Source organism: Gorilla gorilla, chromosome 16 (assembly GCF_029281585.2).
Source record: "Gorilla gorilla gorilla isolate KB3781 chromosome 16, NHGRI_mGorGor1-v2.1_pri, whole genome shotgun sequence".
Classification (NCBI taxonomy): Eukaryota; Metazoa; Chordata; class Mammalia; order Primates; family Hominidae; genus Gorilla; species Gorilla gorilla.
Genome location: NC_073240.2, coordinates 40,423,351 through 40,440,798, shown reverse-complemented (window position 1 = coordinate 40,440,798; position 17,448 = coordinate 40,423,351). Strand labels below are relative to the sequence as shown.

General features: G+C 39.9%; 1 protein-coding gene across 4 annotated transcripts in view; it reads left to right on the top strand.

Moving 5' to 3' along the window:
- The window catches only part of FSIP1 (fibrous sheath interacting protein 1), a 192,472-nt gene that overhangs the window by 51,547 nt on the left and 123,477 nt on the right, over positions 1 to 17,448 (top strand). For all 4 annotated transcript variants that reach the window (XM_055363355.2, XM_055363352.2, XM_055363353.2 and 1 more), the window contains one exon: positions 4,872 to 5,030. In XM_055363355.2, coding sequence (XP_055219330.2) covers positions 4,872 to 5,030 — 159 coding nt within the window. The remainder of the gene's footprint in view (positions 1 to 4,871; positions 5,031 to 17,448) is intronic.

Below are 17,448 nucleotides of genomic sequence, written 5' to 3'. Positions count from 1 at the left end.
ACATATATCTTATTTCTGTAACGGCATAGTGCATAAAACATTTACATTTCTGGTGAATTTCATCTGACATACTCTTTTAACTTCAGTGTCATTTGAAAATAATCCCATTCAGACAGAACTTATGATTTATTAGCCACTATTTCATCATCGATTTCATAGTTTTACTTTTTTGTGATTCTTTATTTTTTATCATTTAGGCTATATGGTATTGACATCACTTTTATTTAGGAAAAATTACCAGAGTTTGTGAGTAATTAGGTAATATATTTTAAAAATTATGCATAACTTTCTTTTTTTTTAAGCTGTCCGTGTTTATTTTCAAGGGAGAGCAATAGAATTTAAATCAGAACCTGGAATTCTGTCAGTTTATCAGAGTTGTGTGCCTTTAGCTAACTGAACCTCACTGAAGCTCAATTTCTTTATACCAACTTAAAAGTGTATTTAAAAACATTTATGACTATATCATAATCCTTATATTGATATACTACAAACTACCCACTTTCCCCCTATTTTTAGACGGTTTATTATAAATAGTGTGACAATAAATTTTTTATCAGTCACTGTTCTGGGTTGCAAGTAACAAAGATGGACTTTGGCTAAGCAACAGAAAATGAATTTATTGGGAGTCTTGAGTAGTCCATAGACTCAGTGGGAAGTTTGGGGAGCCAGGTTTGTACACCGGGCAGATGTCCAGGCAGCCATAAACATGGCTTTAGGAACATCCTGGTTAGGGGCTGGCTGCTGTGGCTCCACAGCCACCAGACATTTGCTCTCCACGAGATGCTCATTGCTGCCACCATCACTGTCCCTATTAATCATTTCCCTGCACCTTTGCTTCTGTCCCTCAAGGTTCGGGGTGTTTGCTTTCGAATAGCTGAATCTAGGTCATTTGTTTGTCTTCCTGATATCAGAGGGTGGGGAGGAGTGTCTTGTCGTGATCCTCCCCTGCCAAGACTCACACACTGTTTGGTTTCACTGAAATGGACTGTGAATGCCAGGGTCAAGAGGATAAAAATATAAAAGTCTTTGTGCATAAAGTTTTTACCTATAATGCCTCCGATTATCACCTAGGGCTTAATTCCTGGTATTAACATCGTGAAATCAAAATGTATGAAATAAGTTTCTTTGCCCTCTATTTGACACGTTATTCCAAATATTCTTCATGATTCTTCTGTCCTCTTTTTGCACTAATGCTTCCCTTTATGACCTTATCCATTCTCATAGCCCCCAGGGTTTGAACCACTGTAGATATGTGGGTAAGTCAAGTGTGTTTATTTAATCCCAAGTCTCTATCTTGAATTTCACATAAACATATTTAACTGCCTAACATAATCTGTGGATATCCTAGGGGGATGTCTGCCAGTTTCAAAAGGTCCCAAACAATTCATTGTCTTTCTCTCCAAACCTACTTCATCTATAGAATCCCTAGTTTAGATAATGTGACCACCATAGCCTACTTCACAAAATCAGGAACTTGTTCTTTTTTTTTTTTCTGGTAAGGCCACAACAAAGTTTATTATTTTTTAAGTTGTTCATTTTAAATCAATAAATACTTTTATTTTAGGTTCAGGGGTACACATGCAGGTTTGTTCTGTAGATAAATTGGATGTCACAGGGCTTTGGTGTACAGATTATTTCATCATCCTGGTAATAAGAATAGTACCCAATAGGTAGTTTTTCGATCCTCTCCCTCCTACCACCCTCTGCCCTCAAGTAGGCCCCAGTATCTGTTGTTCCCTTCTTTGTGTCCATGTGTACTCAATGTTTAGCTCCCACTTATAAGTGAGAACATGCAGTATTTGAGTTTTCATTCCTGTGTTATTTTGTTTAGGATTATGGCCTTCAGTTGCATCCATGTTGCTGCAAAGGATGTGATCTCATTCTTTTTTATGGCTGCATAGTATTCCATGGTGTGTATGTCCCAAATTTTCTTTATCCAGTCTACTGAAAGGCATTTAGGTTGATTTTTGTGAATAGTGCTGCGATGAACATACGCATGCATGTGTCTTTTTTTTTTTTTCCTTGAGACAGGGTCTTACTCTGTCACCCAGGTTGGAGTGTAGTGATGTCGTCATGGCTCACTGCAGCTTCGACCTCCCAGGCTCAAGTGATCCTCCCACCTCAGCCTCCTTAGTATCTGGGACTACAGGTGCATATCACCACATCTGGCTAATTTTTAACATTTTTTTTGTAAAGGTGAGGTTTTGTCATGTTGCTCAGGCTGATATTGAACTCCTGGGCTCAAGCCATACACCTGCCTTGGCCTCCCGAAGTGCTAGAATTATAGGCATGAGCCACTGCACCTGGCCTGCATGCATGTGTCTTTATGGTAGAATGATTTATATTCCTTTGGGTATATACCCATTAATGAGATTGCTGGGTTGAATGGTGCTTGTGTTTTAAGTTCCTTGAGAAATTGCCACACTGCTTTCCACAATGGCTGAACTAATTTACATTCCTACCAGCAGTGTATAGGTGTTTTTCTCTGCAGCTTTGCCAGTATCTGTGATTTTTTGACTTTTTAGTAATGGCCTTTCTGACTGGTGTGAGATGGTATCTCATTGTGGTTTTGGTTTGCATTTTTCAAATGATTAGTGATGTCGAGCGTTTTTTTCATATGCTTGTTGGCTATGTGTATGTCTTCTTTAGAAAATTGTCTGTTTGTGTCTTCTGCCTACTTTTTAATGGGGTATTTGCTCTTTGCTTATTAATTTAAGTTCCTTATAGATTCTGGATATTAGACCTTTGTTGAATGCATGGTTTACAAATATTTTCTCCCATTCTGTAATTGTGTTTACCCTATTGATAGTTTCTTTTGCTGTGCAGAAGCTCTTTAATTAGCTCCCATTTGTCAATTTTTGTTTTTGTTGTGATTGCTTTTGGCATCTTCATTATGAAATCCTTGACAGGGATTATGTCCACAATGGTATTTCCTAGGTTATCTTCTAAGGGTTTTATACATTTAGGTTTTACTTGATTTTTGTATATGGTGTAAGGAAGAATTCTGGTTTCAGTCTTCTGCACATGGCTAGCCAGTTATGCCAGCACCATTTATTGAACAGGAGTCCTTTTCCCCATTGTTTGTTTCTGTCAACTTGTTGAAGATCAGATGGTTGTAGGTGTGTGGCTTTATTTCTGGGCTTTCTCTTCTGTTCCATTGGTCTATGTGTCTGTTTTTGTACTAGTACCATGATGTTTTGGTGACTGTAGCCTTGTAATATAGTTTGAAGTCAGGTAACATGATGCCTCCAGCTTTGTTCTTTTTGCTTAGGATTGCCTTGGCTATCCAGGCTCTTTTTTGGTTTCATATGAATTTTTTAAATAGTTTTTTCTAATTTTGTTAAAAATGTCATTGGTAGTTTGATAGGAATAGCATTGAATCTTTAAATTGCTTTGGGCAGTATGGCCATTTTAGCAATACTGATTCTTCCTATCCATGAGCATGGAATGTTTTTCCATTTGTTTGTGTCATCTCTGGTTTCTTTGAGCAGTGCTTTTTAATTCTCATTGTAGAGGTCTTTCACCTCCCTGGTTAGCTGTATTCCTAGGTATTTTGCTCTTTTTATGGCTGTTGTGAATGGAATTGCGTTCTTGATTTGGCTCTCAGCTTGGGTGTTGCTGGTATATAGAAATGTTATTGATTTTTGTACATTGATTTTGTATCCTGAAACTTTGCTGAAGTTGTTTGTCAAATATAGGAGCTTTTGATCAGAGACTATGGGGTTTTTAGGTATAGAATCATGTTGTCTGCAAACAGAGATAGTTGAACTTCTTCTCTTCCTATTTGAATGCCTTTTATTTTTTTTCTCGTTCTTGATTACTCTGATTAGGGCTTCCAGTACTGTGTTGAATAGGAGTGGTGAGAGTGGGCATCCTTGTCTTGAGGAACTTATTCTTTATCCTTGATCTTTTTGTCTCCCTTTACTCTTCCATAAAATTATCTCCAGGTTCTGTAAATTCTACTTCCTGTGTATCTCTGGATTCTGTTCTGTGTTCCCAGAAAACATTCCTTAGTTCAGCCATTCAGCACTTGTGTTCTAGATTATAGCGATTGCTTCTTAACTGGTCTTTCTGCTTCCACTCTTGCTGTCAGTAGTTCCAGTTTTAAAATACAGACCTGATCATGGTGTTTCTTTGATTAAGGTCTTGTTTTCTCCAGCCCCTTCCTGCTCACAGAGGTTAGTTGATCCTCTCTGGTTCCCATGGTGCCCAGGGCTTACCAGCACTCTTCACACCTTGTTAAAATTGTTGCTGCCAAGAAATTGAGAACTCCTCAAGGGCAGAACCTTGTGATATTCATATTGAATCACCAGTGCCTGCATAATACATGTGTTCAGTAGGCATTATTTTTGAATGAATGTAATGAATGGGTTTTATGAGATAATATGGAACAAACATTAGTTGAATGAAAGATGATCAATTAAGTTTGTGAAACCCAAGCAACTGATTTTATAGATGCTATGTTACTTTTAAGGGACAGAGTTTGAAAATACCATGTCCCATTACAGGGTAAACCTGATTTCTTCCTACTTAACATGTCACAAAACATTTTTTGAATGTAGATAAATGAGAATGTCATGAGAACCAGACTGTGAAACTAAAAGATTTGTTCCACAGAGGAAACCCCTCTCAAAATATTAGAGGATACTTTATACAGGCTGGCAGATAACAAAACCAGAAACTATTTCATATTATTCTTTTACTAACCCAATGTTAATTCTGTTTGTGTGTGGTGTGTGTGTGTGTGTGTGTGTGTGTGTGTGTGTGTGTGTGTGTATGTGAAGTCCTGGGCACTGTTATAGCCCCTTGAAAGGTATATTTTGGCAAAAATATAGCCTGAGAATGACCTGGTGACCCTTGTTTCCTCTTAGGGTGATCAGTCTGGCTGGGTGGTCCCAGTAAAAGGATATGAACTTGCAGTCACGCAGCATCAGCAGCTTGCTGAAATTGATGTAAAACTCCAAGAACTCTCTGCAGCCTCCCCAACAATTTCCAGTTTTTCTCCAAGACTTGAAAATCGGAATAATCAGGTATTTGAAGAACCCATAGACTGTTCAAGTTAATGTGTGCTAAAGCTGTTCACATAATTTTACAATCTGGTTGTTAACCAGTTGCTTTTTCCAGTGATCATAGTTTCATAACAGTGTGTATATTCCTTCGGTTACTTCCACTTTCTACTCACTTTTCTTTCATTTGGTAATTTTCTGGGATGGGGTCACTGAGGAAATATTTCTTTTAATATTATTATATCTCTATAATTTAAGCTAAATCTCGATCATGATCAAGAGAGAGGGGAGGGAAGAAAGCGGATATGGCACTCATGAGTCCTTTGAGAGCCTTATTTTTCTTTATTCCTGTGGCACTAGGTATTAGCAGTGGCAGCCATTGTCCCTTACTCCACCACATTCTTTTATCTCCTTTAATTTAACATCAAGCAGTGAAGCTCATTATGTTGACTTCTCTCCTATGAGAGTTTTGAAATGAATGTGTTTCTTCTCTCAGTAGTTCCCTCAAATACTCTTTTACAAAGCAGGTGCGGTGGCTCATGCCTATAATCCCAGCACTTTGGGAGGCCAAGGTGGGTGGATAACTTGAGGTCAGGAGTTCAAGACCAGCCTGGCCAACATGCAACATGATGAAACCCTGTCTCTACTAAAAATACAAAAATTCGCTGGGTGTGGTGGCGCATGCTTGTAATCCCAGCTACTCGAGAGGCTGAGACAGGAGAATCGCTTGAACCCAGGAGGTGGAGGTTGCAGTGAGCTGAGATAGTGCCACTGCACTCCAGCCTGGGCAACACAACGAGATTCTCTGTCAAAAAAAAAAAAATCTGGTAGAAGGTATGGCATATTAGAAAAGTAAATTTCTCCCTCAACCCTATATTTTAGTACTTCATGGAATCTGGTTTGGTTTGGGTGGTAGACTGAGGAGAAAATGTCTGATTGCATAAGAGAGTAATAACCCTGTAGCAGCTTTGTAAAACTTTTCACCAAATCATTTTCTCTACAACTGTAGATGGCCGTGATCTTCGTGGACCATCCAAAGATTTAAATATCAGTAGCCTATAGGTAATCCTTCTGATTTATAGTAAGAACTTTCTCTAAGCTGTCAGTCGAAGGTTGGGGATCTAGCTTCATGGCAGTTGAAGCAACCTCAGGGGAAAGGAGCAGTGTGAAGGTGTTCCAAGGAAACAGTTTTGTGACTGGTTGTATTTCTGACGGACAGGAACAGCTGCTTCTGACCCTTTAAACAGCAGTAGTGGTGCTGTTGTTCTCACTATTGATTTGAAATTCTGCAGTGGAATTAGAATTCTTGGAAAACAGAGATAATTGGAATCTTTGTCTTCCCTCAAATGTGTCCCAGGACTTTGTATTTTATTTTATTTTGAGACGGAAGCTCGCTCTGTCACCAGGCTGGAGTTCAGTGGCGCGATCTCGGCTCACAGCAAGCTCCGCCTCCTGGGTTCAAGTGATTCTCCTGCCTCAGCCTCCTGAGTAGCTGGGACTATAGGCATGTGCCACCACGCCCAGCTAATTTTTGTATTTTTAGTAGAGATGGGGTTTCACCATGTTGGTCAGGATGGTTTCTATCTCCTGACCTCGTGATCCGCCTGCCTTTGCCTCCCAAAGTGCTGGGATTACAGGCGTGAGCCACTGCATCCGGCCGTATCCCAGGACTTTGCCATGAGTTAGGCTAGTTTATTTATGTTACTGAATTCTATTTTTCAAAAAGGAGGAACCCTAGATGGGATAATAAAATGTTTCACAGATACTCTATTCTTTTCATGTTTCAGTTGATTTTTGTTGTTCTTGTTAGATTTGAAGGGTAGCTGAAATCTCAGAGCTGAACTGTGGTCTTAAATATAGAAAATGTTTCGTGGCTGTCAAATGAAGTGAAGTCTGTGAAGTCCGAGGCACTGATATAGCCATCCAAAAGGTGTACTTTTGGCAAAAATATAACATGGGAATGACCTGGTGACCTTTGTTTCCTTCTCTTCTTAAAAGAGACAGAGAATTCAGAGATTTGTTTGGCTATTAGCACTTCAAATAAAAAGTATGAATATGGGCTGGGCGCGGTGGCTTATGCCTGTAATCCCAGCACTTTGGGAGGCCGAGGCGTGTGGATCACGAGGTCAGGAGATCGAGACCATCCTGGCTAACACGGTGAAACCCTGTCTCTACTAAAAAATACAAAAAATTAGCTGGGCGTGGTGGCGGGCGCCTGTAGTCCCAGCTACTTGGGAGGCTGAGGCAGGAGAATGGCGTGAACTCGGGAGGCAGAGCTTGCAGTGAGTCGAGATCGTGCCATGCACTCCAGCCCGGGCGACAGAGTGAGACTCCGTCTCAAAAAAAAAAAAAAAAAAAAAGTATGAATATGGTCCCATTTTCTTATCATCAACAAAATCACATTTTCAGAGTTCACATTTATGGTTCAGATAAGATATTTTAAAAATAATGAAAGGGAAAACCAGTACCTTACATTTTTGTTACATACTGAGATTATGTGTTTTTATGTGAAATAACATATATTTGGAAAGAAAAGGGAAAACAACATTTTGGGACTCACATTTGATGTAAAAACAAAAATGTAATGTAGTTGTTAAAAAGAAATAATTTATGCTTCTTGCATGCAAAAAAAAAAAAGAATATCTTTTGAGCTTTTGTTCAATTTCCCTTTGGCATTTCTTCATTTCTAACTAAAACCAGCATTACACATTGAATTTTCAAAGCAGAAATGCTAACATGGCAAAGTATTTTAGGGATATTATTTTTGGATTGGACTACTTTTTGTATAAATACACTGTATCTTGAATAAACCCTGTGTATCTATGTAGTTGATGAATGAGTTCCAATCAGTTGCTAATCCACAAATATTCATAGTTCATATTCACTTTAACTCTTCTGCAAACCATTAACTCACCAGTAATTTTTCTCCATACTCCTTAAGAAAGAATTTCTTTTAAGTGGAATATAAATTTCTGTTTTTGAACAATTGATTCAACACATATTGAGTGCTCCTGGATGTAAGGAATTGTACAGAACTTAAAGATGAATCAGGCAAATAAAATACTTTGGAATAAAAAAGTCTCACTTCAGGCTGGGCGTGGTGGCTCACGCCTGTAATCCCAGCACTTTGGGAGGCCAAGGCAGACAGATCACAAGGTCAGGAGATCCAGACCATCCTGGCTAACACGGTGAAATCCCATCTCTACTAAAAATACCAAAAAATTAGCCAGGTGTGGTGGTGGGCACCTGTAGTCCCAGCTACTTGGGAGGCTGAGGCAGGAGAATGGCGTGAACCTGGGAGGCAGAGCTTGCAGTGAGCCGAGATCGCGCCACTGCACTCCAGCCTGGAGGACAGAGCGGGACTCCGTCTCAAAAAAAAAAAAAAACACACAGTCTCACCTCAAATTTGACTCTTGCATTTACTAGTTCTGTGGACTTGGGCACTAATTAGAAGCTCTCCAAACTTCGTTTTCCTTATTCATAAAATAATAGTAATATTCTTTAGGGTTCTTTAGGTAATGAGTAGCTGAGTTAATATACGTAAAGTGTTTAGCACAGTGACACAGATCTCAGCCAATTATATTATTATAAGTGATATAAAGAACTTATTTCCTTATGGGAAGTATTGAGTATACGTAGAAAACTGTGGACAAGACAGCACAGGCAAGTGCCATAGAAAGCTTTTTTTTTTTTCTTCAAGAGACAAGGTCTCGCTTTTCACCCAGGCTGGAAGTACAGTGGTGCAATCATGGCTTGCTGCAGCCTTCACCTCCTGGGCCCAAGTGATCCTCCAGCCTCACCCTCCCCACAAGCTGGGACTACAGGTGCATGCCATCACACCAGCTAATTTTTTTATTTTTTGTAGAGGTGTGGTCTCACTGTGTTGCCTAGGCTGGTTTTGAACTCCTGGCCTCAAGAGATCCACCTGCCTCAACCTCCCAAAGTGCTGGGATTACAGGCGTGAGCCACTGTGCCCAGATTCATAGAAGGCTCTAAGTAAAGTGCTGTGGTGGTTTAGAGCAGAGAGAGAGAGAGCACATCCAAGGAATATCCAGAAAGTCTATTTCCATAAGTGAGGGGCAGGAGAAGGAAGAGGAACTAGGGAAGGAGGCAGAGGGATCAGAGACACAGAAGAAAACCACCATTATGTATCACGAGGCTGAAAACTGGTGGCCTACAGCAGTGGTCCCCAAATATTTTGGCATCAGGGACTGGGTTTGTGGAAGACAATTCTTCCACGGGCCCAGGGAGGGGGATGGTTTTGGGATGATTCAAACATGTTACATTTATTGTGTACTTTATTTCTATTATTATTACGTTGTAACAAAATAATTATACAACTCACCATAATGTAGACTCAGTGGGAGCTCTGAGCTTGTTTTCCTGCCACTAGATGGTTCCATCCGGGGGTAATGGGAGACAGTGACAGATCACCAGGTATTAGATTCTCATAAGGAATATGCAACCTAGATCCCTTGCATGTGCAGTTCATGATAGGGTTCACACTACTGTGATAATCTAATGCCGCTGCTGATCTAACAGGAGGAGGCAGAGCTCAGGTGGTAACATGAGTGATGGGGAGCAGCTGCAAATACAGTTGAACTTGGGCCTGCCGCTCACCTCCTGCTCTGGGGCCCGGTTCCTAACAAGCCATCTACCAGAACCGTCCATGGCCTGGGGGTCAGGAACCCCTGACCTACAGGACAAATTAAGCTCCCAGATGGGTCTGCTTTTGCTTACAAAGGGTTTAAAGATTTTTTTTTTAGCCAACATTTAAAAATTAGGTAAATTCCTATAAAAATCCAAATTTCTAGTTCTCTCTTGAAAAATTCAAATTAGAAAATATGTCAGCATTAGACCTAACTTCTTGCTTGACAATTACCTAATTGAGCTGAATAGCAACTGCTCTTTCTATGGGGCACAGATTCTCCTGTTTGCTGCAGTATCCACCACTCTATATTGTATGGCAGGCCCTAAGGCCCACTTCATGCATTTATGTTACTTGTCCAGCCTTTGCAGAGATCGTCAATACATTTTTGAATGCCTGCTTATTTCATAGGAGACACTGTAGTGGCTGATGTAGTGTCCAGACTAGTATGAAGCTTGATCTCTGACCTCAAGGTAGCTTGTAGGATACCAGAGGATATGATGTAAACAATAGAACAAGTTGTGGAGTGACTGTGCAATGAAACAAGAACCACCACCAGATGGGCACTGATCGGATGAAAAGTACGGAAAGTGTATGCTGCTGGAGCACAGAGAAAGGAAAGGTTATTTGATGAAGACATGATATTTTAAAAATTCCTTTGAAGATTTATCTTTGTTGGTCAAGAAAACAGTTTTCTGAACAAGTTGAAACATAGACTTTCTGACTTATCTGTGTATGGTAACTATAAGGTAGTAAGTTGGTATGCATATAGATTTAAGATGATAAATGTGGTTGAGTCAATGTGGTTAAGTCAGAATAGTTTGAGGAACTCTAGGAATGTGGCTCAGAGATTAAGGAGGTGTTGGTCTTTGTGAAAAGGGCAGATAAGAAGTCTTCTTTTCCTTATGGGCTCACTGATTGTGATGTTCTCATGTAGATGCTCTGGCCCAGCACTTAACTTTATGGCAATGTTTTAAAAGCAGCATTTGGCTTTTACGTATCTGATTTCCTTAGCATAAAACAAAGCTTGTGGTCACAGTCAAAAGAAAGAATGGCATATTACTGCTCTTTCTGTAGTGTGAATAATATGTGGTTGCAGTTTTTACATCTGCTTTTTATTTTCATTTTGTCTTAGCAAGAGAAATAATTGAAGAAATTTTTTCTTAAGATCTGTGGTTTAACTGTGCATACTTTTCTGTATCCGTCTCCTAACCCTCAACAAATCAGTTTGTTCTTTCCACGTACTGTAAATCCCACCATAAAACTGAGTGATGTTCTATAATTTAGTTACCATACTTCTTATTTGTAGAGGTATCAGATTCCAGTTCTCTCCGGAAATATCTAAGATATAGGAGTTATGTAAGCATTCAGTTTCTTAAACCCTTAGCAACTGGATTCAATAGTAAATTCTATTCCATTTGGCTCTTATATACAAGTATATTTTATTCATCTCTCATGAAGTCAGTTTTACTAAATCTAGAATTCCAGTTCACCGTTAGATTTTTTTTCTGGTTGGGGAGGGCCTCAGAAATGGCTCTCCTTGACAGGAGGCATTGCTGTGTTCTTAAACTAACTAGTTTAATTGAATATAAAGGTCCTCCTTAATTTGATTTATTTTCTTATTCTTGAAATATTGATTCAATTGTACACAATTTGATAAGCTCAAGAAAAAATTAGCAAACATTTGACTGAGGAAAATTGTAGTTTATATTGATCTCCTTTCTTGCCAAGATCATGCTATTATTGCTGACAGCAACAATTAATTTTTTTTTGGTGTCTTCCTGTCTCAATATTAGCTAAAATTGAGGAAATACAGACCATTGTTTGACATGTAATTCTGAAAGATGTTTTATTATTGAGTCCAGGGATTTGTATAGTTCCAGTAAGGGCCATGGACTCTACTTGACCCGAAATGTACTTAGGTGTGTGTTGGCTGAGGGCAGGAATTTAGGATTTTTTAAATGTATGCTAGTCACAGGCACAGAAATCTTATTGACCATCTGCTCATTTCCAAAACCCATAGAAGCCACAGGAGCATGCATTTCTGGGTTTGAGGAACAAACAAGAAGTTACTTCAGAGCTCTTTACCTCCAGTGCCAATCTGTTAGATCTCCAGTTAAATCTGGGAAACTGCCCTTGCCACCTCCATTTTACAGATTACTGTGAAGTTTATATTTCTTTGCTTTCCTCTGTTAAGCTTCTGATGTAGTCAAGGTTTCCTTCATTTCATGGCATTATTCCAAGGTGATAAAAACAATCTGCCTGAAGTATCTTTTTCCCTGCTTTTGGTACTGCCAGACACACGATCCATCTGATGACAAGAAATAGCAGGAACCTACAGAAATGTATAGCATTATCTCGAAAACATAGGACAAGCTGTCTTTATTTAGGCAGGTTTGTATTTTCCCAATCCTTAATGCATGCCTTATTTGCATATCAGATAACTTACGAAGCTGCGGGTAATTTCCTCTGTTTTTGATTTTTGAAAATGAGTTTATTTTGCTTCAAAGATCCCTTTTGGCCTAGTCAACACCACAGATAATTTTTCTAAGGATAAACTCAGAATCTCTTGGCAACCAATTAGTCAAATCAACAAGTATCTATTGATCTTGGCGTCAGGGACAGTTCTCTTCTTGTGGCATATTGAGGAGAGCTTTTATTGAATTCTCCGTGAAAGCATTCCTGTATGACCCAGAAACACAGAAATGATATGTTGGTCAGATAATCTGATTAAATATTTCTACTATGAGAAATCAAGATATTTCCTGATGATCACGAGGACAGATAGTGCTGGTTGGCACTTTGTTGTGAAAAAAGAATCTTTCCTGGCACCACAGAGCTTTTTGCAGCTGGGCAATTTTCATCAGCATCAGTGGCAACCTTTTCTTGCCCCCTCTTGGCCTCTGCTTTCATCATACAATATTTTTCAAATATTTAAACTATATGGTTATGCCATCGGAGGCCATGACTAAAGAAAGCTGTTATATATCCTTTGGGTCTAACTGTAGAGAATTATAGACTCATAAGCTATTAGAAGGGGAAATAACTTTCTCAGAAGTAACTGAGACCCAGAAAGAGGAGGTGACTGCCTCAAAAGTGCGCAGCTGATTGTTCCAGCAGAACTGAAGCTAGAATCCAACCTTCGGGTGTATACCTCTTAGGTATGGAGAGTCACATTGTCAGAGCAGGACAAAAATGGCTTTGGCAGAAAAATTTATTAAAAATAAAAAATCAGTGGCTCACATCTGTAATTCCAGCACTTTGAGAGGCTGAGGCGGGAGGATCCCTTGAGCCCAGGAGTTCAAAATCAGCCTGGGCAACATACTGAAACCCATTTCTTCTTCATACAAAAAAAATCAGCCAGGCGAGGTGTTGTGCACCTGTAGTCCCAGCCACTTGAACTTGAGAGGCTGAGGTGGGAGAATCGCTTGAGCCTGGGAGGTCGAGTCTGCAGTGAGATGTGGTTGTGCCACTGCACTCCAGCCTGGGTGGCAGAATAAGACCGTGTCTCAAAAAAAAAAAGGTTTGTCTGCTTATGAAATCGATAACATGTTTATTGTAGGAAATTCAGGAACTACAAAAAAATAAGAAAAATAAGATTAAATCATCAGGATTTTTGCCAAGTTAATTATTGTTAAATTTCCTTCCAGTCTATTTCTCTATACGCACACAGACTATATATATATACACACATATATATACACACACACATATGTGTATATAATTATATGTGTGTGTATATATATGTGTGTGTGTGTATATCTATATCTATATCTATCTATCTATATATATACTTATGTTAGAGTTTTTGACAAGAAACAGAAGGAATACCTAGCTTGGATTTCGAAGATAATTATATGAAGGGGCTATTTATATAGATTTAAAGGAGCTAACAGTGGGTGTTGGGACACCGAGAGACTAGCCACCGTGGATGGGGGAAGAAAAAGTGTGTGGGCGCTCAGCAAGAGCTGGAATTGTGGGAGAAGAACTGGCCATCTGAAGTTGTAATAATAGAGGACATGGGCAAAGGGTTAGCCAACCCCAGCCCCCTCAGCATGAGCGTTTGAGCGGTAGTTAGTTTCCTAACTCTGTTTCCTTGGCAATCTGAGAAAAGTTGGAATGCTGAATATGTTAGGAGGCGACTTTGCTTATGCTTAAAATGATCCCTGGATTGGGAGAATTATAAAGACCTGATGGAGAAGCCGTATTTTGGCCATCTCTGACTGCAGTGATTCTTGTGGCTGGGCACGTTTCTTGCTGGGTCCCTGGACTCGGTGTGCCTATGGGGCCATTTCAAGAGATAATGGCTCCTGTAGGATATGAGGATTTTAAGACAGGCAGCTTATAGCTGTTTTGCTCTTTATACCTATATTGTTTTGGCATGGACTGTAGCAAACACTCCCATTGAAAAGGGATACCTGATACTGCCCTGCTGTGTTTCCTGTCTTATATCCTTCTGAGTAGAGTGGCTCTAAGTGTGTCCTCTGTTAGTCTTTGAGCATGAATATGCAGTTGAATCTAAGAAAACTCAGCACATCTCAGGGATACATCACTGCCCAAACTGTGATGCAAAAGCATTAGGGGAAGGGGAAAAAATACCCCAAGCTCTCTCTCTTTCTGTCCTGTACTCTCCCCTCACTTTGACTAAACCTAACCAGAAGATGGAGCTCAAGGAGAAACACTCTGATTGTCCCAGCTGTGGCAGGTGCTCACCATAGTTTATCATACTTCTGTTGATGGACGCCTGGGCTGTTTTCAGTTTTTAGCTGCCATGAACATTTGTGTACAAGGCTTTAGTTATATATTTTAATTTCTTTTTGATAAATTCATAGGAGTTGAATTTTTGGATCACATGATCGACAAACATTTAACTTTTTAAGAAATGGCCTGTTTTGGCGTGGTGGCTCACACCTGTAATCCCAGCACTTTGGAGGCCAAGGTGGGTGGATCACAAGGTCAAGAGATTGAGACCATCCTGGCCAACATGGTGAAACCCCGTCTCTACTAAAAATACAAAAATTAGCCAGGCATGGTGGTGCATGCCTGTAATCTCAGCTACTCAGGAGGCTGAGGCAGGAGAATCGCTTGAACCTGGGAGGCAGAGGTTGCCGTGAGCCAGGATTGCGCCACTGCACTCCAGCCTGGCAACAGAGCGAGACTCCGTCTCAAAAAAAAAAAAAAAAAAGAAAGAAAAAAGACATGGCCTGTTTTTCAAAGTGGTTGTACCATTGTATAGTCCTGCAAACAATGTAAGAGAGTCTCTGTTGTTTCACACATTTCCAACATTTGGTGTTCACAGTTTTTTTCATCTGGGCCATGCTAGTGGCTGTGTAGTAGTGTCTCATTGTGGTTTAATTGCATTTCCCCAATGACTAATGATGTTGAGGAGGTTTTCATGTTCTTATTTGTCATGCACATAGCTTTTATGAAGTATCTGTGCAAGTCTTTATAGAATTTGATTGTCATTTGATTAATTATTATTGTCTATTTGATTATTTTTATTATCGAGTTGTAGGAGTTCCTTACATATTCTGGATACAAGTCCTCTGCCAGATTTTTGTGTTATGATCATTTTCTCTCAGTCGGTGGTTTGTTCATTTTCACAGTGGTGGTTTTGATTAAGCAACATTTAAAAATGTTGTTAAGTGCAACTTATAATTTTTTTCTTTCTGTGCCTTCTCTTTGCTTGCCCCAAGATTTAGAAAAAATCATAGTTGTAGATTATTAAAATAATTTCAATTTAAAAATGAAATCCGGCGTGTTTTGCAGATTACCATGTGTCCTGCTTCATAGCTGGTGTATCTTCATGAAAGTTTATAAAATGCTGACTGCTTAGCATTGCAAAGAGACCTTGATACCATTTTTTCCAAAATTCCCCCTAACATTAGATTTCCTTTAAAAAATATTTCTGATAATAATTCAGCCTCTAGATGTGTATTAGTCTGTTCTCTCACTGCTGTAAAGAAATACCTGAGAATGGGTAATTTATAAAGAAAAGAGGTTTAATTGGCTCACGGTTCTGCAGGCTGTACAGGAGGCCTAGCAGCTTCTGCTTTTGGGGAGGCCTCAGGAAACTTACAATCATGGCAGAAGGTGAAGGGGAAGCAGGCACTTCTTACATGGCCAGAGCAAGAGGAAGAGAGAGAGAAGAGGGAGGTGCTACACACTTGTAAACAACCAGACCTCATGGTAACTCATTCACTCACAATCATGAGAACAGCACTGAGGGTATGGTGCTAACCCATTCATGAGAACTCCACCCCCATGACCCGATCACCTCCCACCAGGCACCACCTCCAACACTGGGGGTTACAATTCGACATGAGATTTGGTAGGGACAGAGATCCAAACCATATCAGGATGCTTCTAGAGATTGAAAGCTACCAGAAGTGAGAAATGAAGCCAAATATAAAATAATCACTTCTTGAAATTGACGCACTCTTAATAATTTGCTTGGTAGAACTGTATACAATAAGAATTTTACTGAAATTCATTGCTAGTTTGATGAAAGTTTCGAAAACCCAAATTACGGTCTATTGGCCAGTGCTTACACAGCTTCGGGATTATAGTTTGCATTGGGATACAGAGAATACGGTCAGCCATGTCACTGTCTAGGTGGTGACAGTGTGGTAAGTGCAATAAAGGAGCATGTGGTGTGGCTGAGAGAATAATTTGTCCTTTGTGGGTATGTCAGGGAATATTATGGAAATATGCTTGAGCTGGGCCCAAAATGGGTAGGAGTCTCAGGAGTTGGAGGGTTGGAATTGGGGGAACTGGTAGTAGTGAATATTGCTGCACATTTGAGTCTGAGTCTCAAGCAGTGGGAAATGAGATGAAGAGATTGGCGGGGCCTAAAGCATGAATACTTTGCACCTTGTTCTGTGTCTTCCCTGCAAAGAATGGAATCAACAGGGTGACTGGTAGCATCAAGACCAGCCAGGAGGCTCTGGCAGCAACCTAAGTCAGTAGTTCTTGAATTCTCAAGTAGGTGTGCTTCAGTTTATTAGTCCTTAGTCCTTTTTTTTTTTTTTTTTTTGAGACAGAGTCTCATTCTGTTGCCCAGTCTGCAGTGCAGTGGTGCGATCACAGCTCACTGCAGCCTCGACCTCCCAGGTTCAAGTGATCCTCCCACCTCAGCCTCCCAAGTGGCTGAGACTGTAGGTGTTACCGTGCCTGGCTAATTTTTTTTTTATTTTTTATTTTGTAGATATGGGGTCTCACTGTGTTGCCCAGGCTGGTCTCTAACTTCTGGGCTCAAGGGATCCTCCTGACTTGACCTCCTGGAGTGTTGGGGTTACAGGTGTGAGCCACCAGGCCTGTCCTGTCCTTCCCTTTTGAATCAGAACCTCCTGGGTAGAGGCTGGTCCTTCGGATTTTTTCCTGGGCTCTGGAGGTGATTCTGAAGCTCACTGGAGTTTAAAAACTGCTGGTGAATGATGAGGATATCTTAACTAAGATGGTGAGAAAGAAACAAGTGCCTTGATTAGAGAGGTATTAGGGATTGGCAACTAGATAGTATTCCTGGTGACCATCTCTATGTAAGGAATGAGGGAGTAGCAGGATTATGGCTTGAGTGATTTAAAAAATGTCATTCCTGCCCATCACTTATATGGCAACACAGAGCAGATGTGTGTGAGAAAGGAAGTTTAATCTTAGATACAGGACCAAATTCCTATCAAGAAATGCCCATTTTTATCACCCAGAAATAACATTAACTTTGGGAAAATATGGTTCTGTCAATATAAATATTGCAGATAATAATGAAGTACTTTCATTATGTACTACTTAGTCTTT